This window comes from Mus caroli, chromosome 3, assembly GCF_900094665.2.
Source record: "Mus caroli chromosome 3, CAROLI_EIJ_v1.1, whole genome shotgun sequence".
NCBI lineage: Eukaryota > Metazoa > Chordata > Mammalia > Rodentia > Muridae > Mus > Mus caroli.
In genome coordinates, this window is record NC_034572.1 from 48,260,634 (window position 1) to 48,283,975 (window position 23,342).

At 41.7% G+C, this 23,342-nt stretch overlaps 1 protein-coding gene across 13 annotated transcripts in view; it reads left to right on the forward strand.

Annotated features, from left to right (window-relative positions):
- The first annotated feature begins 10,795 nt into the window (after positions 1-10,795).
- Supt20h (SPT20 homolog, SAGA complex component) overlaps positions 10,796-23,342 on the forward strand; it is a 34,426-nt gene continuing 21,879 nt past the window's right edge. For 5 of the 13 annotated variants that reach the window (XM_029474982.1, XM_029474985.1, XM_029474986.1 and 2 more), the window contains exons 1-7: positions 10,862-11,191; positions 13,078-13,162; positions 14,432-14,467; positions 14,907-14,965; positions 16,552-16,618; positions 19,450-19,579; positions 21,037-21,140. In XM_029474982.1, coding sequence (XP_029330842.1) covers positions 13,160-13,162; positions 14,432-14,467; positions 14,907-14,965; positions 16,552-16,618; positions 19,450-19,579; positions 21,037-21,140 — 399 coding nt within the window. In that variant the 5' untranslated portion in view covers positions 10,862-11,191; positions 13,078-13,159. The other 8 variants (XM_029474983.1, XM_029474988.1, XM_021158930.2 and 5 more) reach the window with 7 other exon arrangements.

Below are 23,342 nucleotides of genomic sequence, written 5' to 3' on the forward strand. Positions count from 1 at the left end.
CTTCTGGGGGAAGATAGGCAAGAATTGTATGTGTTGGTTGACATTGTCAACTTGAAAGACTCAAGAATATCTAGGAGATGAACCACTGGACATGAGTGAGGGATTGTTGGGAATCATCTAATTTGGTTAACTGATGGGGAAAGACTAGGCCACTGTTGGTGGCGCCATTCCCTACAAGGGTTGTAGACTATAAGCGAAGAAAGGAAACTGAGCAGAAGCTTGCATCCACTGTGGTTTCCTGATCATGGCTGTGATATAACCCTCCCCCTTTCAAGTTCCTGTTGGCTTAGCTTCCCACTGTAACAACCTGTATTCTTGAACTGTGGTGTATTTGTAAACCCATTCTCTCATAAATTGTTCTTGTCAGGGTCTTTTGATCACAGCAACAGGAAATGAAAACAAGACTGTAAGTGAGGTTGACACTCTCAAAGATGATAAAGACATGCCCAGACATTTAAATTTCCAGCACAAGGGAGATTAGTTACCCCCGCAGGGCAAACAAGGGTCAAGGTGAACTGCAAGGGAGCCACAAGCAAGCAAGCAAGCAAGCAAGCAGTAAGTAGGTATTTTTTGCAGTAGTTGTTTGTTGTTTGTTGGTTTTGTTTTTAAAAAGAATCTGTGCTAGGGTGAGTTAGTAAGACTTGATTGAACATGGTAGCTAAATAATGAATTTTGATTGTTGAGCCTTGGTGTTTTGTTTCAGGAATGAGTCAGTAGCCAAATAAGGAAATGGCCCTTGGAGGCTGGCTTTAGGAATGTAATCTTGTCTGGACACACACACACACACACACACACACACACACACACACAAACGAATGCTAAATTCTGAACCTTAAGATCTGGTTGCCCCCAGATAAGTTAATTCTCAAGTGTACAGGCTTTTTGATGTATAAACATTGCTATCCAAGGTAAAGCTATTGATTAATAATAGGACAGAGCGTTGGGTGTGGTGGCGCACGCCTTTAGTCCCGAATGACAGGATTCTATCTTTTATACAGGCTAGCTATAATATACCATCATTTACCTAATCTGATGGTTTTTAGCATGGAGGAGAAGGGTAAAAGGCAAAACCTGTTGGCACCAAGTTTGTATGCTAGAGCCCTTCAAAGACATTGATAAAGAGAGCAAAAGCTTGCTGCCATGTGGATACCTCTGACTTGGGTATTAGTTTCCACTTTATGACCAGTGGGTACTTGAGAAAAGGGAGTATGTGGTTCCCTTGTAGATCATGTAACTAATTAAGGTGGAACATATACTACTTTTTTTTTCTTCTTTCCTGAAACAAGAGTCTTACTATGCAACCCAGGCTGGTCTTGAACTCCTGAACCTCCTGTCTGCACCGCTGGAGCACTGAGATTATAAACTATGGCCACCAAGCCCAGTTTAACACACAGTCCTAATTAAGAAAGTACAGAATCTATAGTACATGGAGATCCAGATTCCTTCCATTTCCGAGTCTTTCTGATGGAAATGTACTTGACTCGAAGCTTCTGCAGAGTAGCCTGTCTCTCTCCTGTGTTTCTGGCCATCCTTTCTTCTGCTGGCTTCTCTGTCTCTCTCTTCTGACTCCTTTTTGTCCCCCCCCCCTCCAGATCCAATCTTAGGATCTTCTCATCCTTCATATTTGATCAAAATCAGAAAACAAATAATACATTAATAGATATAAGTCGGGCTGGTGAGATGGCTCAGTGGGTAAGAGCACCCGACTGCTCTTCCGAAGGTCCAGAGTTCAAATCCCAGCAACCACATGGTGGCTCACAACCATCCGCAACGAGATCTGGCGCCCTCTTCTGGAGTGTCTGAAGACAGCTACAGTGTACTTACATATAATAAATAAATCTTTAAAAAAAAAATAGATATAAGTCAGGCATGTTGTATGGCCAAGACAGGAAGCTTACAAGTTCAATGTCAATCTTGGGATGCATACAAGACAAAGTCTTAAAAATCCTTAGGCTGGAGGGATGCCTCAGTAGTTAAGAGTGAGTACTGCTCTTGCAAATTATATGAGTTCAGGTCCCAGTACCCACATCTTACTCAAGTCTAGCCAGATATTTTGTCTCTTAGAGTCAGGTACAGGTATTCTGGACATAGAGCTAAACAATCAATGACTTCACAACCACTTTGACCTTTGATCTTCCCAGAGAACCTTCTGTCTGCACTTACTGTCCAGGAAAATTACAAAACTAGACTTTGGTCTTCCTTAAAGCTTTGACTCAGTCCTTAGTGGTCTTTCCCAAGTTCTCTCTGTTGGTATTAGTAATATCTTCTCTTCTTCCATCTTCCAACTACCCCCATACTACCTAGAACTCAAAGCCCTCTTGTTGTTGAGGTTAGCCATTCCCTTCTTCAAGAGCCCTATTCTCTTCATCCCATGGGATTCAATGGGGACTGGCATCATCAGATGACAAACCTCCTACCCTAACAACAGGCACAAGACTAGACTTGCCAGTCAGCTTCTTCCATTCCCCAGCTTCAGTGACCAGGTGACTGCTCCAAGATAAACTCATACAATAACCAAGTCAGATAGGTATTATTTTTGAGAAAGATGGACTAATACCTGAGTAGAATTATGGGGCAATTTTTGGTCTTGATATACATGAGTCATAGTTGCTATCATTTGAAAGGGAACCTAACAGAAAAATAAAGCCCACAAAAATAAAGTCAGGAGGTGGAAAAGGAGAGGCCAAATCATTGTTGACACCATTTAGTGTTTGGGAAGGGCCATCTCTGAAGCAGCAATCCTGGGCTTTTCATTTACATAGACCAATAAATTCTCATTTGCCTGAACAATTTCAAATTAGGTAGCAGTCACCCACGAGTCCTAATCAATCTACCTCCATTCCCACACATTGATTCTACAGTCACTTTGGGAGAAGGGGAAACTTCCTTCCTTTCTTCCTTCTCTCCTTACTCCTTCCTATAACTAGATAACTTCAATAGGATTTCCAACTAGCAAAAAATGTGTTGCCTTTTATAATTTGTTGATGATTTGCTTGGAGGCTGGGGAGTTGAACCTAGGCTCTAAGCACATGTCAATCAAGGGCTAGCTGAGCTGGCTGTGGCTGTAGGGCAGGCCTAGGCAGGAACACTGCAAGATCAAGATTTAACTGGGCTACAGACAAAATCCAAGGACAGTGTAGGAAACCTAACAAGGCTCTGGCTCAAAACAAAAATTTTAAGAAACGAAACTGGGGAATGTGGCTCAGTAGCAGAAGGCATATGTAGTATAAGGCATATCTAGTATATGCAGGGCTCTGCATGGGCTCAGCCTCCAGAGTTATATTTAACACTGGAGGTGGGGATAGTGCTATGTCTTCAATAATTGGAAAGGTATGGAGACGTACGTGTGCAAAAATCACAGCCTGGTTCCAATACTCAGCCAAGGCCACCTGTGTCTTCCGGTGTCACTCATCAGGTTGCCTGCTTACTTGAGACAAGGTCATATATATATATATAGTAAGGGCTGCCTCAGATTACTAGGTCTGCCTAACTCCTGACCCTCCACTGCTTCTACATCCATGTTCTGGGATTACAGGAATGTTCCACCAGCATATTAAGATCATTTTTCTTGTTCTTTCATGAAAGTGTTGGAATTAGCAGTCTTAAACTTATAGGATGACAAGCATATCCCTTATCTCAAGCTATAACTTATCCCATCTAGATTTTGTCACTTCCAGCAAGGCTGGCTTTTTCCTTTGCTGGGTGTGCTTGGCCTGTTATGGGACTTGCTACTTCTTTGCTCACTGCCTTGGCTCCATTCATAGAGTCAAACTGTGTTCTCAGCGGCTCTGTACTGTGTGCTTCCTTTATAATATGCTGACATGGGTTTTGCTCCACTGTCCTCGGTATTCCAGGACCTTTGTGCTATCATGTGAATGCCGGGGATCCCTTTGTGAGTCTCCCCAACCTAACTCCCAGTTTGGTACTGTTAAAAGGCAAGACTTAGCTGCTTTGGTAGTACCCTGCCTGTAATCCCAGAACTCAGAGGGATCTGGGGTTCCAGGACAGCTTGGCTGACACAGTGAGGCTACATCTCAAAATAAATGAATTAAATAAGGAAAGAAATCATATTGTTGTAGTATAATTTCTGTGAGAGATTTTATAATAAAAGAAGAAAACTATGTCGCTCAAAATTTTTATAAAAATGCTTTCTAGGATTTGTCGTTTGAATTTATTAAATAACGCACTAAATGCTTCCATCTGACAGTGAGTTCATTTCTGTGAACAAATGAAGTGACTTAAATACAGGCCAACAGAGAATACTCAGCTAAATCTGTGAATGCCGGCTAAAAAAGTTAAGTGAAATAAACGTAGGCGGAAGGAACAAAAGCCACCAATGCGAAGGTCAGACGGAATGCAGTTAATGTCTAAATTCTCTTTGAATAGTTAAAAAATAAAACAGAAAATCAGCAGTTACCAATGAGTCAATCAACTTACGGATTCATTCTACACTTACAAGCTTAGCATCCTTCAAGCTCACTGAGCAGGTGATTTATGTTGGACAGGGCCCATAGACAACATTTGCCAGATCCTTGCCCCCAAATTAGCCCTAAACATATGCACCCTGTTATGTTTGACTCAGCCACATGCTAAGAACTAGGATTCAGTCTTCCTGAGACAACTATATCAACACAGAAACTCTCCATAAAATACTAACTGGATTACAGAGAAGGTTAAGTCTTGATAGCAACCTATAAGTCAACTACTCGGTGTGTAAATGCCTCATCATGCAAATAGTTTGACCTCACAATCTATGCAAATGAGATTATCTTTTCATGCTACCAATTAAAACCTGGCCTGGAGCTATTTGCAGTCTTGCTTGTTTACTATATAGACACTGTGGGATATTCATGGGAAACACTGCTGTAGGTAATACAGTGACCAAGCAAACAAAATCCAAACCCACCAGGCCTGCTGGAGAAAAAGGATGAAGATATTGCTGGAAACTGACACCATTGCCCTACTTTATTGGCTACATTTCTATTGCTGTGATAAAATATTCTGAGAAAAGAACCTTAACAGAGGTGAGGTTTGCTTTGGCCTGGTCTGAAATGCAGTTCATCACAGCAGGGATGTGGCTGGAGCTTGAAGCAGTTGCTCTCGGTCTGTTGGAGGTCAGACTGCTTGTGCTTCGATGGGTTTCTCCTTTGTATTCAGTCCAGGCTCCGGCCCACGGGCCGATACCCTTCACTTTTAGAGTGGATCTCCCCTCCGCAGTTAACCTAATTCAGATGATCTCTCAAAGGTGGCTCCCAGGTGATCCCAGATCCTGATAAGCTGACAATCACTTATCGTTAACCATCACTCCCACTCCATCTCCATCCGGTCCCAAGGCTTACCTCTAGATAAAGGATCCTCTTTGTGTCAGTGTCAGATTTCTCTAAACCAGGCAGAGAAGAACGGTCTGGCTTGGGCTTTGCTAGTCAATGAGGCGCAGAGCCTGCATGCTTCTGAAGTATACCAAAACTCTGCGAGTGTATGTCGGAGGAAAAGAATGTCTCTCACGACTTTAATCTACTTGAACACTTTGTGAAGGAAAGGAACCTTTAACTGGGCCTGTAAACATGCATGAAATTATACAGAGGACGGGGGAGTGATTGCAACCTAGGAAGAACGTGTGGACACAAGACACACGGAAGTGCCGCAGGCAGTTTCCTGACACGAGGTAGTGGATCGAAGAACCAGGGGTTGACTGGATAGCAGCTGTCAACTTGTTACAGCCAGAGGCTATCTTATACAGGCCCGTGTCACAGCTTCAGAGTTTTAGAAGAGCCTTCTCATAGTCAGTTCTATCATTCAGTAGCCATATCCACCCCTAAAGCTCCCTTTGCTTACACAGCTCACCTGTATATTTTGTAACTTTCAGTTCATTTCCCATGTTCATATTAACTCTTTGTGTGGAGGTAAAATTAAAGAGGAACTATATGTTGTTTAAATCTCAATACAGTTGTTTAATCTGAAACTACACACACACACACACACAATCTGACTCAGCCTCTGTTGTTGGCAGGCCATCTTTGTTTGGCTTCCTTGGGTTGCTATGCTAACATAGAGAACATTACTGCTTTGGGAAACAGGATTAACTAAAATCTAGGTGCTTAAACTATTCCCTAGCCCAATACAAACATGCTAGTGTGTTTATTCAACAGTCACTCCAAGGGCTCTTGATGGGCGATTTTGCTTCCCACTGTAGTTTACTCTTAGTAATTCCCCTTTAATACCCTATTAAATGAGAGCGAAGGTTTCCTTTTGTGCGTGAATGTTCTCTCTTACCACTGCCAAATACAAACATTCTAAATTCTCTCTCTCTCTCTCTCTCTCTCTCTCTCTCTCTCTCTCTCTCTCTCTCTCTCATTCTGAGCTTTACTTTGAAACAGGGTCTCACCATGTAGACCTGGCTGGTCTGGAACTCACTATGTAGAGCAGACTGCCCTGAGACCCAGAAGACCTCCTGCATCTATGTGCTGAGTGCTGAAGCCCACCACTCCTCCTCAGCTCTGCAATACGACTTCTAATGCAGCAGGATTAACAGATGCCTGGTGGCATGCTCAGCCCTGTCTAAGCACCCAGCGTAGTGGTGTGCGCTTGGAACCGCAGCTCTAAGAGACTGAGGAGAGAAGCCCCTGGGTTTGAGACTATCCTATATTTCATGGTAAGACTGTCTCAAAAAGCAAAACAGACACAACTTCTAATGTTCTGTAAACTTTATATTTATATATTAAACCTCATTCTAGAACTATGAGCTTTCTCTGAAAAGTGACTGAAAGATAAAATATTAAATTTTATTTGGAAGATGGAGAAACTAGCAAAAGACATTGGAAATCATTGATAATTCATTAACTATCCCAGTAGCTGTTTTTTTTTTATGTTTAAACAAAGTATTTACTTAACAAATTGTGATGTTAGATCACTTGTCAGTGATTAATTATACCAAAGGAGGTAGTGCTGTTTAATTCCAGCACTTAGGAGGCTGAAACTGCAGGCTCATTAAGTCTGGGCTAGCCTGGAACTACAAAGAGACCCTGTCACAAAAATTACTTTTAAAAAGGGCATGGATATAGCTCAGTGATAGATCTGCTTATATGAAGTAGGTCCTAGGTTCAATCAATTTTTCAGTACTGGAAATCAAACAACAACAACAAAATATATAAGATTTTTTTCTTTGAGCTTTGAGATAGGATCTCTCATGTTGTACAGACTGGCCTGGAACTTGCTGCATAGCCAAGACTGCCTTGAAGACCCTCCTACCTCCAACTCATAAGTGCTGGGATTATAAGTGTATGCCGCTATGTCCTGACCAAAACCCACAATTTATAAAAGTGCTTCTGGAGCCAACTAAGACAGGACACACATCTGCAGGGAGCCAGATAAGGCAGTACACACATCTGCAGCCCCAGATATTCTGGAGGTTGGGGAAAGATGATCAGAAGTTCAAGGCCAGTGTGATACAGGCCTATAGTCAAAATAACTGGGAGGCTGAAACAGGAAGAGCAGAACTTCACAGCCCATCCATCCATCCATCCATCCATCCATCCATCCATCCATCCATCCATTTATCTATCTGTCTATCTATCTATCTATCTATCTATCTATCTATCTATCTATCCAGGTTCATTCTATAAATTCTGTTACTCTAGAGAAGGACCCTGACAAATATAGGGAGCTATCAAAAAAGCAATATTGTGTCAACCCTTCCTTCACAAGCCAAAAGTTAAATCTGTTATCACAACCAGTGCAATACTTATTTTTAAGTGACGTCCTGACCTCTAGTGGCTACATAGAATAACCAATCTACTAAATAATTTTAATGCCACAATGAGAAAATGACACTGTAACTTTCCTAATGAGAAACAATCAGTAAAATAAAATAAATGTGAAACTAATTGAACTTTATTTTTAAAAAATCAACTTTGAGGCCAGGTGTGATGGCAAATTCCTGAAATGACAGCAGCTTGGGAGTTGGAGGCAGGAGGATTAAGAGTTCAAAGGCATCTACAGCTCTGTAACAAGTTGAAAGACAGCCTGGGAGATCCTGTCTGGAAAGTAGCAGTGAAAATATCATTGACAAAATAAGGGTTAGTAAGTAGAAGGTCAGTGTGTGAAAGGAGGGGCACAGACGGACTAAACCACACAGGGCCTTAAGTCATATTGTAACAGGGTCCCAGACCTTATTAGAAACCCAGACCAGGACAGCCAGGGCTATACAGAGAAATCCTGTTTTGAAAAACAAACAAACAAGAAATCCAGATCTTAGCATAACTGACTCAATTATGTAACGCTCACATGGCTAAAAACATGAACAAAGACCTAATCAACCACAGCCCATAGTTCTGGAAAAGTTTCTAAATGTATTTACCTTGCTTTTTGGCTTCTGCTTCTAGCTAACTGTTCATGTTAACAAGTGTGTCAACCCAGAATATGGTTTCTGTGCTTAAAAACCTGCCCTGAGAAAGGTTGGGGCTACAACACTGGGATCCCAAACACCCAGGATAGTGGCTTGTCTGGCTCATAAAGACTTTCTGTTGGCTTAAACCTGTGTCTTGAGTTTTCTCTGGTGGATATGCCATAACAATATCAAAGATGAGTTTATTTTGTGAACACCAGGGGCTGAGCAAAAATATTTAATATTCAAATACTTAACTACATTTCTAGTACCCAGGTAGTCTTGTATCCTCCCTGATAATTACCACCTTCGGGGCCAGCTCACCCGGTATCCACACATGGCCTGAACCAGCTTTATCAAGGTTCTGGACAGGGTCCCAAGGGAGACCAGGGATGAAAGAGAATGAAGAGATAACAAAAAGAAAGAGTCAAAAGCTGGGCTCAGGAGGGATGCAAGGGCTGATGACCCAGGCCGTTACGCTTATTAACTGCAGACCTCTTTAAGTGGGGAGACAAAACAAGTCAATAGAGAGCATCAGGCAGTAGAATTACTGGGAGTTCAGACTATCTCAAGCTCAACCTTAGCAAGGCACATTCTAGGAGGGCAAACCAAGTGCTTTACATCTCAGTGTCTAGAACATCTGACCACATACTTACGGACTGGAAGCCACGTGCCAGTTTCTGGACTATCTCAGGCCCTGGTGACAGTCCATAGGCCTTGGCTGGCAGGACCCTGCCTAGGAGAGGGGAAAGCTGCCAACACCCATCACCAAGGTCTCCAGGCAGTCTTCAATCCAGTCTAGGCCCTTATACATGCTGGTAGTACTGTGACTCCTCCCTCCTAGCCTTCACTTCATACTGAGAAGAACACCTTGAATTCAGTGATAAGGACAGGCTACAGAGAGGCAAGACTTAGGGAGCAGGGGAGAAAAGGAAACTCAAGAAAATAGCATGTAGCCAGGTTAGAGCTAGGAAGCCAAGCCTTCAACCACAAAACTGAGACACACGAATGTGGGGGCACTCAGGACATCAAGATCCCTGCCAGTGACTGGCATCACTAGCACTCTGAGGGCCAGAGAGGGTGGGCCTCTGCTGGAACAGCTTTCTGTCTGATATTGGTGTTTTAAAACTCAGTGTAGGGTTAGTTGTGGCAGTCTGCACTAATCTCAGCTCTCAGGAGCCAGAGGTAGATCAAGTTCTGTCGGTTCAAAGCCAACCGGGTCTTTATAACAAGTTTCAGGTCAGCCAGAGCAATAATAATAACAATAACGACAACGACGACAGCAACAAGAAGAACAACAGCAGCAGCAGCCAGGACCTGTGCTGGAGCCTTGCTCTATCTTTATTGTAATGCTAGCTCAGTCCAGGTGGTGCATAGGTACGCTGTAGTGTGCTTTATCAATCTGTCAAAGGATCTTAGAAAAAGATCATCACTGGAAGCCTTTAAGGGGATTAGAGATCTTTATGTCTTGTTCATGACTTTAATGAGGTTTTACCCAAAGGGGGGGGGGCGGAATAAGAGAGACATTCAAAGGTGTCTTTGGAAAAGATAAGAAAAGACTTGGAAGCTGGGCATGGTGGCACACGCCTTTAATCCCAGCTCTTGAGGGGGCAGAAGCAGGCGGATTTCTGAGTTCGAGGCCGACCTGGTCTACAGAGTGAGTTCCAGGACAGCCAGGGTTACACAGAGAAACCCTGTCTTGGGGGAAAAAAATCCTCAACGATTCAACGTGCTTTGAAGTGCGGAATTACCACCAAATTCTTCATGGTGCCCCGATCGATCGTGCCTCTTCTAGATTTTTAGAACTCAACACTGAGGTGGTTAAAACAAAACTGAATCGGTGTTGGGGGACATTTTGCCTGATAAAGGCACTTGCGGCCAACCCTAACTTTCTGAGCCAGAACCCCAGGATCGAGAAGAGGAAAACGGACTCCCACAAGTTGTCCTGTGACCTCCAAATGTGCCGCATGCATATACGCACGAAACAAATAGGTGTAAAATTCGCCGGCTCCAGACGGATACCGCAAGCAAGCTTTAAGCTCTGCACTCGTTAACTTTGATAAAGATGTTTCACAAAGTTTGGAAGTTCAACCGCTTCCTGCCCTACGAAAGTTAACGCTCATGCTCTCCCGCGCCACGCAGACCGGCTGGACAACTTGCTCCAGGGTTCTGCCCACACCTAAAGCTACTCTAAAGCCCTAGAAAGCCAGGGTTCCTTGGCTGCGCTAGTAGCACCTTCCAAAATGTCCAGCCACCGCCCCGGCTCCAACCCCGCCCACGGCCACGCCCAGTTCACCAATCAGAAGAGCGGCCGCCGGAACTCGCTGTTGGAGCTGTAAGTGAGCGTTGTGTCGGGCCTTGTACGGCCTCAAGACCCGCCCCTTCCACTAGCAACGCGCCAATCGGAAGCGCGGCCGCAGGAAGTGGCGGTTGGAGGTGTGGGTGGGCGTTACTGCAGGCCTTAGGTGAGTTCTGCGGCGGGAGGTGGTGGGTGACTTAGGTGGGCTGGCCGGTGGGCTAGCGGCTGTCGGTCTAGTGTCGTGGAGCGGCCCGGATCAGAAGTGACGGGAGGAGGTCGATCAGATCCCGGGGTTGGGCGGGCACCTAGGCGGCCATTCTGCGTGAACGCCCTTCCGCACTCCGCGGCCCCGCTCGCCTGCACTTTTGCTAATAGCTTGTCCTTTGGGCTCTGCTACAGGTATTTCTGGAAAATCGCTGCAGGGTTGGCAGAATGCTTCTTCAGGGCGTAGTGCGGTGTGACTGTTGAGTAGAGGCCGGTTGCTTCTCTGTGGAGTTGGCGTTCTGAGGGTAAAGCCTGGGTTAAAAAAAAAATCTGCAGTTGGGACCCAAGTTCACCAGGGAAATCAGTTTAGCTGATGTCTACTCTGGGAGCCATCTTTATCTCCATCAGAGTACCTAGTTAGGACGCCAAGTGCAAAAGCGATGTGCACAGACTTAGATCGAGTACAGGGTACTATGATTGATATAAACTTAACATCAAAATTAAAAAAAATAGGTGAGTGCTCTCATTAAATCCGTTCGTAATGCCTTGCTTAAGGAAAGGAAAAATGGGTGCAGGTTTGAGTAGGCTGAAGGTTGGAATAATAGAACCTCAGGTTACAAATTGAGAAGGGACAGAATGCCTAAATAAGACTGTGATAATAGGTGAGTCGTTTGCATTGAATTCTCTGTAAACTTGAGATGTCAATAATGTTTATAATGGGTTCGTTTATAATAGTTTTCACATGGGTTCTTGGTTCTCATAGATTATATGTACAAGCAGAGTATAAGAGATAACACAAAGTTTGTTCTTTTATGCAATAAAGTAGTATAGTATCCCTTCTAATGTAGTAAAAAGTAACTGTAATTTGAGTTACCACATTGGATTTGTGAGTCTTGTTATTTAAATTTAGTGGTCAAAAAAAAAAATCACCTAAATTTTGCTTACACTTCCTCTAGTAATTCAAAGACAGGAATAATGTTATTCTTAAAAAGATAAGTTTTGGGGTAGGGAGGGTCTGGGGGACTTTTGGGATAGCATTTGAAATGTAAATGAAGAAAATACCTAATTAAAAAAATAAATTTAAAAAAATAAAAAAAAAAGATACGTTTTTGGCTTTTAAAAACTAATACTGGGCTGGAGAGATGGCTCAGTGGTTAAGAGCACTGACTGCTCTTCCAAACATCCTGAGTTCAAATCCCAGCAACCACATGGTGGCTCACAACCACCCATAATGAGATCTGATGCCCTCTTCTGGTGTGTCTGAAGACAGCTACAGTGTACTTATATATAATAAATAAATAAATAAATAAATAAATAAATAAAATCTTTAGAAAAAAAACTAATACTATCAGATAATATTTCTTTAGCCTGTACTGGCTTAAGCTTTGGAGGTCCTTCCCTCTGAAAAAGAGTTTTGTATAGGAAATCTGATTTTCTGTCACTAGAATTTGTACTTTAACAGAGTTGTGTAGTTTCTGTGGCAGTAAGTGCAAATTGATAGGTGAAGAATTGTAAAACAGTTTTTTAGAGCAGAGGGTATCATCTTTGGTAGGCAGAAAGGGTTAGAACAGTGGGCTTCCATGGTGGTGTTTCCTTATTTCTGCACCCCCCCCCCCAACTCTACTCTAGACTTTGACCAGAATCCAGAGACTGGGACATGGGCATCCATCCTAAAGCTGGGTAGGTCACTTGGTTTGTAAGGCAGGATGAGACCCCCTGCATTATGGGAAAGATTTTTCAAAGGTGTTTCTCCTTTTTTTTTTAAGTAAAAGTATTAGAGAAGTCTGGAAATGTAGCCTGGGGCCCTTGGGGGAATAGGAGTTTTCTGGTTTTGCCATCAGTGTGATTAAGAACTGAATTTGAAAGTGACCCCACATAGCTGTCAAAGCCAGTGGGCAGGCTGTAGAATCTGCAGGGAAGGCAGTTTAAAAGTGTTGTTGTAAAAGCCGGTGTCTTCTCAGTGTTACTTTTGACCTGTGTGAGGTAATGGTTTGAATTCTCTGACTTTTTTGCCCTACTCCGTGAGAGCAGTTTTTTCATCTGTGTGTAGGTGGGTTTAATACATTCTCTGGTAGAAGTTTGTTTTAAAGATATGTTAGGAATGTATGTGCCTTGAGTACTTTTCCTGATAATGACAGTCTTTCTTTTTTGCAGTCTTATGCTAACAGTTCCTATTTGTTTTTTCCTGCAGTATAGAAGAAGACATGGTTTCTACCCCACTTCCACAGCACGTCTAAGTTTTATCTTTTTGGGGGTCCTTATCTGTTGCCACAATGGTAAGCTGTGAATATAGTGTGTTAAAATGCGTATCCTATACTATTCTCTTCCTTTAGCTCCATAAAAATATTGTGGATAGACTCAGATAACTTAGTTGTCATGCCAATTTTTTTTCTAGAAAATGTCTAACTCATATCTTGTCAATTCAGTGGTAGGACATTTAAGTTACACAAATCCTTCATGTATTAAAAGTCAACTGTGTTTTGCCATTTTTCTGAGTCTTTGACAAGGAGGTTGATACAAATGTAGCTTATTTGGGGGGAGGCTCTCATATTTTAGTTTCTTCCATCTTTCTTTGTCTATGTTTGTTCTGTGCATGTGGCCTATATGTTTGGTAAAGAAGTGATAGCAATGTCACTGCTCCTCCTCCAGCCCTGTCCCCCTTTTATTTTGAGACAGTCCATTAGGCCTAGAACTTCTGAGCAGGTCAGGCTGACCCCTGAGGTATACAGCCCCCTCATTGGGATCCCTGCTTTTGCCCCACTGTCTAGCTTTCTTGTACAGATTCTGGAGTTTGAACTCAGTTATTCATGATTGTGTGGCAGGCATGTGGACTCAACTATTTCCCCAAACTCCTTCACCTGGGTGCTTTAAAATTAATAAATGTAGGCAGGTTTAGTTTGACACAGATGTAATTCCAGTACTTGGGACACTCAGGTCAAAGGATCCCCAAGAGTTGAAGGCCAGCTTAGGCTAGAAAGAGAGCTCCAGCCAGCATAGGCTACAGAGTCTCTAATCCCTGTCTCTTCTTCCCCCATCCCCCATCCCATCCTCACTTTTGTGCAGAAATACCTGCAGTGGAGTCCAGAGGACAAGCTGTTACTACAGTTGAGAGGCTGGTGGGGGTGGGGGTGGGGGTTAGAGACAGGCTATAGAAGGCGTGCATCATCTTCCTGCTCTGCAGGACTAACCTATTTAGTTCTCCTTGGTTAGAAATAATGGGAATTGTCCCTGTGGGATTCTTGCCTTTCGTGTATACATATTAAATGATATACCTAAGTACTTGAAGGGAGTAGTGAATATGCATGGATACAAGCATGTCTAGCTCCCAGGTCCTGACTGCAGTGCCATTTTAGCATTTCTTAAGATCAAGTACCCAGCCATTTTTTAAAAAAATCTTAGTAATGCGTTGGAGGATAGAGGAGAGGAAAGACACATTGCTCTTTTTTCAGAAAATGAAACAAACACTTAATAATGAGTGTCAAGTGTTTTTTTTTTTTTTTCTGAAAATAATTAATATTGCCAAATGTGCTATTTGCCTTTTCCAGCAGCAAGCTATAGAACAAGCTTTGGATCGCGCAGAGGTGAGGCCTACTGATTAAAGGTTGAAATAGTGGGGTTTGTAGCTGACAGAAATTCCTTAATAGGACATTTTGATAACCCTCAAGAGAACAGTATTTTAAACCAGACCATAGAATTTCTAAAGTTGTTTTTCTATCTTGATGAGTTTCTCTAAAATACCTTAAAATATGTGTCACTGCACTCAAATGTGCAATTTAAAAATACATTTAGCTATAAAACTTTTAGAATATATTTGTCCTGTGGAATTGCATTTTATGGTACTAAAACACTGGGCTGGGTCTTAGTGGGATCTATGGCCTGTGTACAAGGCGTAAGCTCAGGCTTGTCAGAGCCTAGGTGACTAAGTGGGCTGCTCTGTCTATCGTGCTGCGGCCATGAAGCTTGCTTACTCACTCACAGGAAAGCGGAAGGCAAGCTCTTTGACCAACTTCTCTGTTTCAGTACATCGTCGAAAGTGCTCAGCAGAAACCTCCTAAAAGGAAATACCTGTCTAGTGGAAGGTACGACTGCTTAATCGGTAACGCCTAAGTCAGTGAACTAAGATACCTACCACCTACTGTAGACATGGAAATGTTGTCAGGTCTTTGTATGGACAGGTTGAGCATCCTTGATACTCCACAATATGCAGCTTAGGAATCTTGATGGAGTGTCACAAATGGGCATTTTCTTTTCTTTTTTTTTAATTGTTTTTATTTTTAATTTATTTCTTACACTCCATATTCCATTCCCCACCCCCCTCCATCCACCCTCCGACTGGACTGCTCCACATCCCATACCTCCTCTCTACCCCACCCCATGCCTTCTCCACATGGATGCCCCCACCCCCGATCCCACCTGACCTCTAAACTTCCTAGGGCCTCCAGTCTCTTGAGGGTTAGGTGCATCATCTGAATGAACACAGACCTGGAAGTCCTCTATTGTATGTGTGTTGGGGGCCTCATATCAGCTGGTGTATGCTGCCTGTTTGGTGGTCCAGTGTTTGAAAGATCTCGGGGGTCCAGATTAATTGAGACTGCTAGTCCTCCTATAGGATTGCCCTTCTCCTCATCTTCTTTCAGCCTTCCCTAATTCAACAACAGGGGTCAGCTGCTTCTGTCCATTGGTTGGGTGCAAATATCTGTATCTGACTCTTTCAGCTGCTTGTTGGATCTTTCAGAGGGCAGTCATGAGATAGATCCCTTTTTGTGAGCACTCCATAGCCTCAGTAATAGTGTCAGGCCTTGGACCTCCCCTTGAGCTGGATCCCACTTTGGGCCTGTCACTGGACCTTCTTTTCCTCAGGCTCCTCTCCATTACCATCCCTGTAATTCTTTCAGACAGGAACAATTATGGGTCAGAGATGTGACTGTGGGATGGCAACCCCACCCCTCTCTTGATGTCCTGTCTTCCTGCTGGAGGTGGGCTCTATAAGTTCCCTCTCCTTACTATTGGGCATTTCATCTAAGGTCCCTCCCTTTGAGTCCTGAGAGACTCTCACTTCCCAGGTCTCTGTGCATTCTGGGGGAAGGGAGGGTCCCAACCTTCTATTTCCTGAGGTTGCCTGTTTCCTTTTTTTTCTTCTGGCCCTCAGGGCTTCAGTCCTTTCCCCTCACCCAATACCAGATCAGATTCCCCTCTCCCCTCAACCCCTTCCCCTACCCTTTCCACTTTCCCTCCCAGGTCCTTCTCTCCCTCCCTACTTGTGACAAATGGACATTTTCATGATGTGACAGATTACAGTTAGAATGCTGCACAGTAAAAAGTGGTATATAAGATTGTCTTACGTGTCTTTCTGTAGATGTATGTGACCCTACACTATAGTCTCATATTTCAGAAACTAAAGAAGTCCAAAACAGTCCAGGGATACTCAGACTGCATTATGGATTCTTAAGTGAGCCAGTTAATGTAACACCATGTTGAATTGGCATTGTACAGAAATTAAAAGACATGTTGATGTAGAAACATTGAAGTCAATATCTTGTAATATATACAGGGTAATGTACTATATTAATTAAAGTCTTTTCAAGTTTTGATTACAGAATTAAAATATTTAAAATAATGAACAGCAAACAATCTTCACATTGAATATTTATTGCTTTTTTTCTAGAAAGTCTATATTTCAAAAACTTTATGACTTATATGTTGAAGAATGTGAAAAAGAACCTGAGGTTAAGGTAAATATAAATTTTTTAAAGTATTGGGCTTTGGAGTTGTGGTAGAATGGAGAAGTTCTTTAGAACATTATTTTTGAAGCAGCCAGTGATTTGTATGTTCATAGTCGAACATCTTTTTCAGTCAGACTGCAGTCAGTTGTATAGCTGAGTGGTTACATTCCCTAGGTAATCTGAGTTAGGTGAAGAGCACAGTACACGCAGTCATAGGCGATCATAAAGCCACAGTGTCGTCTGTTGGCTGCCTTTGACACCTGGTTTTTCAGACTTGCGGATGGATCTCAGTAACCCTTTTCTTGAGATTTATCTGCACATATGGGAAGAATTCAGATGTGCTAGTGAAAATGAATGTATCAGAGAATAAGCTTATAGCTAATTCATTTTTATTCAGCATAAAGGTATCATCTATAGTTAGAATCAATAGCAATCGACCTTTTTTGTTGTTGTTAAGCAAAGTTGCAATTTATTAAAGAAAGGATATCTTGTGTGTGGTTTGTTTGAGATGTGGGTTTTACTGTTCTGGCATAGAACTCATGGAGAGCCCCCAGAGGGTTGGGATTGTGTGTACACACAGCTTTAAGAAAAAAAATGTATATGGACTTAAACATGGCCATTGAGCAGTTCATAATTTACCCGAAATTTAACTTCTCTGGCTAAAAGTGTTTGAGGGGCTTTGTGAGCTTCTACTGTCTGATTTTTAAAATGTCTTAGGGGAAAAAAAAAACCCTTAAATTTATAAGTAATTATTATGGCATATTTTCCATGTTTTATTCAAGTATTACCTAGCAGATTGCATATTTAAAGCATATGGGTTTTTTAATGTTTGTCAAGTCATAATAATTTGCATAATTTCTATATCCATCATTTTAGAAACTAGAACTAAGAGAGAGAGAAAGGGAGAGGGAGCAGGAGAGAGAGATCCTAAAGAATCTAAAGGGAGTCTGCAAGCCCCACATGATGTATTGTTGTTGTCTGCCTGCTTTTAAGCTACAGAGGCAGAGCTGAGCAATTAGTGGGCCCTGGAGCCAAAGGTGCTATCTGCCCATTTAAGAAAGACATTTCCAGCCAATAGGCTTTTTGATGTTGTTGCTACTAATTGTTTTATGGTTTTATTTTGTTTTGAGATACATTAAAGTACCCACCCTCTTCATTTTCAGATTGCATAGTGTTTCCATTCTGTTTTTTGTTTTGTTTTGTTTTGTTTTGTTTTTGTTTTCTGAGACAGGGTTTCTCTGTATAGCCCTTGCTGTCCTGGAACTCTCTTTGTAGACCAGGCTGGCCTCAAACTCAGAAATCTGCCTGCCTCTGCCTCATGAGTGCTGGGACTAAAAGCGTGCACCACCAAGCCCGGCTATTGTGTTTTGATATTGATAAAATATGTGTGATTCTTGGGGCCACTGAGATAGTTCAGCAGATAAAGGGACTTGCTTTGAAGCCTAAGAGGATTCCCAGGATCTGCATGGTGGAAGGAGAGAACTGACTTCCACAAATTGTTCTCTGACATCCACAGGAAGCCTGTGGTGTGGGATACCCCACCTGATACACAGTGATGAGTTTAAAGTTAGACATTTAATATGAGGTAATCAAAACAGATTTCTGGTTTTAAATATCGAAAAGAAATTATCTCATGTTTTTCCTAAAATAGATGAAATGACTTTAATCTTTAAGTTGGTTTCATGCAAAACCACATATTATAAAATTGTGGATTTTGATATGTGTGCACATTTCTAGATAAATGTTTTAAAAATTCAGGTGTTTAAGTTATATCATACTTGAATAAAATATATGGGACATATGATGTAATATTTTAAAATATTATAAATAGATGAATTTATAGAAAACTCTATTTTTTTTTCACCAGTTAGCTCTTTTCAGGCTCAGCATTTCAGCTGACTTACTGAATAACTTCACATCTAAGGAGATTATGAGTTGCTAAGAAATGTAGCCTTACCACTGTGCAGTGAAAGCAGTCCCCACCCTTCATGCATGGGTTGCGTTTCTCTCTTTCTTTTCCTTTCTTCCTTTTGTTTCTGTCTTCCCTTTGAGACCCCAGTTGGCCTTCAAGTATTACGATGATGCTTTGCCTCAGCCTGCCGTATGCTGTGCTTATAGACATCAGCTGCCATGCTTTTTGTTGTTGTTTGTTTAAAACACTGCTTCTCAGCCTTCCTAGTACTGCGGCCCTTTAATACGGTTAATACAGTTTCTTTCTTTCTTCTTTTTTTTTTTTTTTTTTGTTTTTTTTTTTTTTTGAGACAGGGTTTCTCTGTATAGCCCTGGCTGTCCTGGAGCTCACTCTGTAGACCAGGCTGGCCTCAAACTCAGAAATCCACCTGCCTCTGCCTCCCAAGGGCTGGGATTAAAGGTGTGCGCCGCCGCCACCACCACCACCGCCCAGCTTTAGTACGGTTTCTTATGTTGTGTACCCCAACTATAAAATGACTTGTGTTGCTACTTCATAACTGTAATTGACTCATAACTGAATCATAATGTAAATATCTGATTTCTGATGGTCTGAGGAGACCCCTGTGAAGGTTATTAGACCCCCAAAGGGGTTGTGACCCACAGACTGAGAACCACTGGTCTAAAAGCTAGTATTGCTATGTACTAAGATCCATGCTGGCCTGGAACTCAATCTTTTTGCCTTGGCATCTTCCGAGTGCTGAGATTGCAGGTATATATGCATGCATAGTAAGTTTATGGTGTGAGTTATTTTGTCTAAAGCATGCTAGTGACATTACTGTCCTGTGAATTGTGACAGTTCCCAGGTATTCGGGATTGTAGTATGGAAAGGTCACCAACAGGTTTTTCATAAGCTTCACTTCTTTTTAAAGCAGAAATTAAGAAGAAATGTGAACTTGTTAGAGAAGCTTGTTATGCAGGAGACTTTGTCGTGTTTAGTAGTCAATCTGTACCCAGGCAATGAAGGCTATTCTCTGATGCTCAGGGGGAAAAACGGATCAGGTAAGACCGTCTAAAGTTTGCCTGCCACAAAACACCTCTGCTTTTGAAAGTTAGCTCTTAAAATATTAAAAGCTGACCTTTAATCAGAGTCCATCCTGATTAAAAGACAAATTCTTATTTATTCCATACTCTTTCTCTTCATGACCTTTGCCAGAATGTTTGACATTGTTGTAGTGTATAGATGATTCTTCCAGAGCCTGCATTTGAAAATTATTATAATTGATTGTATCTTTAAAACTTTGGGTTAATTAATTTTTGTTTTATGTGAATGGATGTTTTGCCTGCATATATATCTGTGTACCACATGCATGCCTGGTACCTTTCAGGGTCCAGAAGAAGAGATTGCATACACTGAAACAAACTTAGAGATGATTTTGAGCCACCATGTGAGTGCTGGGAATTGAACCGGGGTCCTCTAGAGCAGTCTGAGCTCTTAATGCCTGAGCCATCTCCTCACTCCCTATTTCCTTTTATATTTTACTTTATTTAGTTGGAGGTGGGAGGGAGGACCCAGCCACTTGTGAGTAGGTCCCAGTGAGAGCACTCAGGTGTTCAAGCTTAGTTCCAAGTGCTTTAGCCACCGAACCATCTTGCCGGCCTGATTATGTCTTAGAGTTAATAGAACAGGTGATTTTTAACAATTATATTTCTTTTAATGCTATCTATACTTTAAGATATTTTAGCTGCATTTTATATACTGAGTATAAAAACTTGTAAAGCATTCATTGCCTTTTAAGTAATTTTTATTGAGACAGCAAAAAAAATAGTAAACACTGAAGATATTTCTAAAAAGTATTTCTAATACTGGGGATGTGAAGAGCATTAAAACATGAATATTCTTAGATTTCATTGAAAGAGGCACCTCAGAATTGAATCATGTGAGCACTACAAGGAGCTTAGCTAGTGAAGAATTTTATTTGTGGAGATAAGAATATAGCTTTGTTGTTAGACTACTCCAGCATGCACAGAGCTGGAGTTTAGTCCATGGCACCATATAAACCCAATGTGGTATCCCTGATCTAGAATCCAAACTCTTAGCATGTAGAGGTAGAAAGAGAATAGACATGTCTATTCTCCTGTTCTTATTTAAAATGTTATATACTCAACACGTTTTTCAGCACTACAATATGATTGGCTTATAAGACTAAGCCTTTGAGCTGTGTTTTTAAGATTTATTTTTATTTTAATTATGTGTATGTGTATATATGTGTTTGTATGGGTATGTACACATGAGTGCAGGTGCCCCCCGAGGTGACCAGTCACTTATGAGCTGCCCTGTGGGTACTAGGTATAGAACCCAGGTCTTCTGCAAGAATGGCAAGTGCTCTTAATCACTGAGCCCTCTCTTTAGCCTAGTGTATTCTATTTTTAAGTGTATTCTATTTTTAAGAGTAATTTAAGTTACAGTCCTAACCTCTCTGTGAGCTGGTTCTTATAAACTTTGTTTTTAAATTGAGATTCTGAGACCATCCGATTGCCTTATGAAGAAGGAGAATTGCTTGAATACTTAGATGCAGAAGAATTACCTCCTATTTTGGTGGATCTACTTGAAAAATCACAGGTAAGAAAACAAAACAAGACAAAATACTGTTTTACAAATAACCTATGTATAGTAGCATTGCCACCATAGCTACTTAGAAGGCTGAAACAGGAGCATCTTAAGGAAGTTTGAAGCCAGCCTGGGCAATGTAGCAAAACTCCATTTCTAAAATTTTGTGTGTACATATATACATATGTATATATATATATATATATATATATATATATATATATATATGTGTGTGTGTATATATATATGTATACATACATATATATGCAAAAATGAAATGTCTTTTTTAATCACTTCTTTTGTGGCACTGGTTAGTGAACTAAGGCCTCATATATGTTAGACTATCAGTTTACAACTAAACTGTACCTGATCGCCAGAAAAAATGTTTTGTATGGTATACATCATGTGTGCTGTTTTAGTTGGTACGTATCGTTTGTGTGTGGTTTTGTTTTATGAGACATGAATTTATTTGTAGCCTGGATGGCTCAGAACTGGTGATATTCTTGCTTCATCCCCTTGAATGCTACCGTTATAGACTGAGCCGCCACACACACTAGCATTCTCAGTAGTGTTTAAGTCACAGCGCCGAGGACTGGTCTCAGTGGGTCCCTCAACCTGCAGGGAATCAGGGTTTCCGTAATCAGGTGGACAAGGAGTCGGCGGGATGACAAACAGATGCGAACACAGAGAGAATGCGGTACCTGAATGTAATTTCTCAAAGTGAGCAGCAGAGGTTTTTTTTGGTTGGTTTTTTCGAGACAGGGTTTCTCTGTGTATCCCTGGCTGTCCTGGAACCCCTCTGTAGACCAGGCTGGCCTCTAACTCAGAAATCTGCCTGCCTCTGCCTCCCAAGTGCTGGGATTAAAGGCGTGTGCCACCACGACCAGCTGAACATCAGACTTCTATTAAGGTCATCCAAAGTACATTGAAGTTACCCTTTGCAAAACGACTTTTACACAAAACAGAGGAATGCATATGTGAAAGCTAACAGGAACCAATGCGGATAAAAATCAATGTTAACAACTTGGATCAAAAGCAGCCCCACCTAAGGTCAGTTTATCCTTAGAAGCCATGGGCAAGGGTTTTGTGCCCTTCCCATAGTTCCAATTATAGTCTATTAAATAATCCACCTTCCCCTTAGGCCATTGTAAATTCAAGTGTGTGGGGGTGATTCAGCTATTGTTCCAAGTATTTACTCTAGTTCCTTCTTAGACCACAACCTTCCTTATTCCTAGACTATTATAAATTCCTGTGTATGGGAGTGACTTGGCTGTTGTTCTAAGTATACTTTGTAGACTAGCCCTGAGATTTCTAGCTCTATACCAGTAAATTGTAATGCCTGATTCCTCTACTGTCTCTCTGTCAACACTGGAGGCTTTTCATCTGAATGAGTAACATTCTTACAAGAATCAAAGCCCAAGATTGGCTCAACGATTTCCTAGGATATTGGAACACTGGTGGAGGCTAATCTAACTTAGCTATATGTCAAAATCAATCCTTAGAGGCACTTATAATAAAACAATATTGAAGGAAAGCATACAGATCCGTTCACTGACTAACGCAAGGACAGGTTTGGAACATTCATTTTACAGGATGCCAAGGCTCTAGGAGACTAAGTCTCCCTGAAACTTTTTGCCTCAGAACTGCCTCCTAGCTTTTGGGCCTGTCACACAGTTACTTAGCACTGGAGTGGGTGTGGCAGCAAGGATGAGATGCTGCAGCAGTGCCATTTAAAATGTTTATTGTGCCTTACTTGTTTGCTGCACTGCCATGGGCAGCTTTAGTACTTCTACAATTGCTTTAATAAATTACCCTGGAAATGTCTCAAGGTTAAAATTCCATTCTGGAAGAATCTGTTTTCGCTGTTTATGAAGTGTGCTTACACATCAGAAACAAGGTACTTTAAAACGTAACCTGCAGGTGACTCACTTGCCCTGTTCTCCTTGCTGTCTTGGCCTGACTCCCATCCCTTCCTGGTAACAGTGGACCAATATTCCTGCATCTCTCTCCACACTTTCTTTGCTTTCCTGTTATCATGGGTGAATTCCATTCCTAAGGCCTGCCCCTCATTTCCTTTCTAAATGTTACCCTTCTCTGTGGCTTACAACCATAATTTCCCACCAGATACAGATCACAAACACGCTGTGTTCTCAACTTGAAAACCTCTCCTGAGTCACCTCATTGTTTTTCTCAGCTGCTGATTGAGAGGTCTCC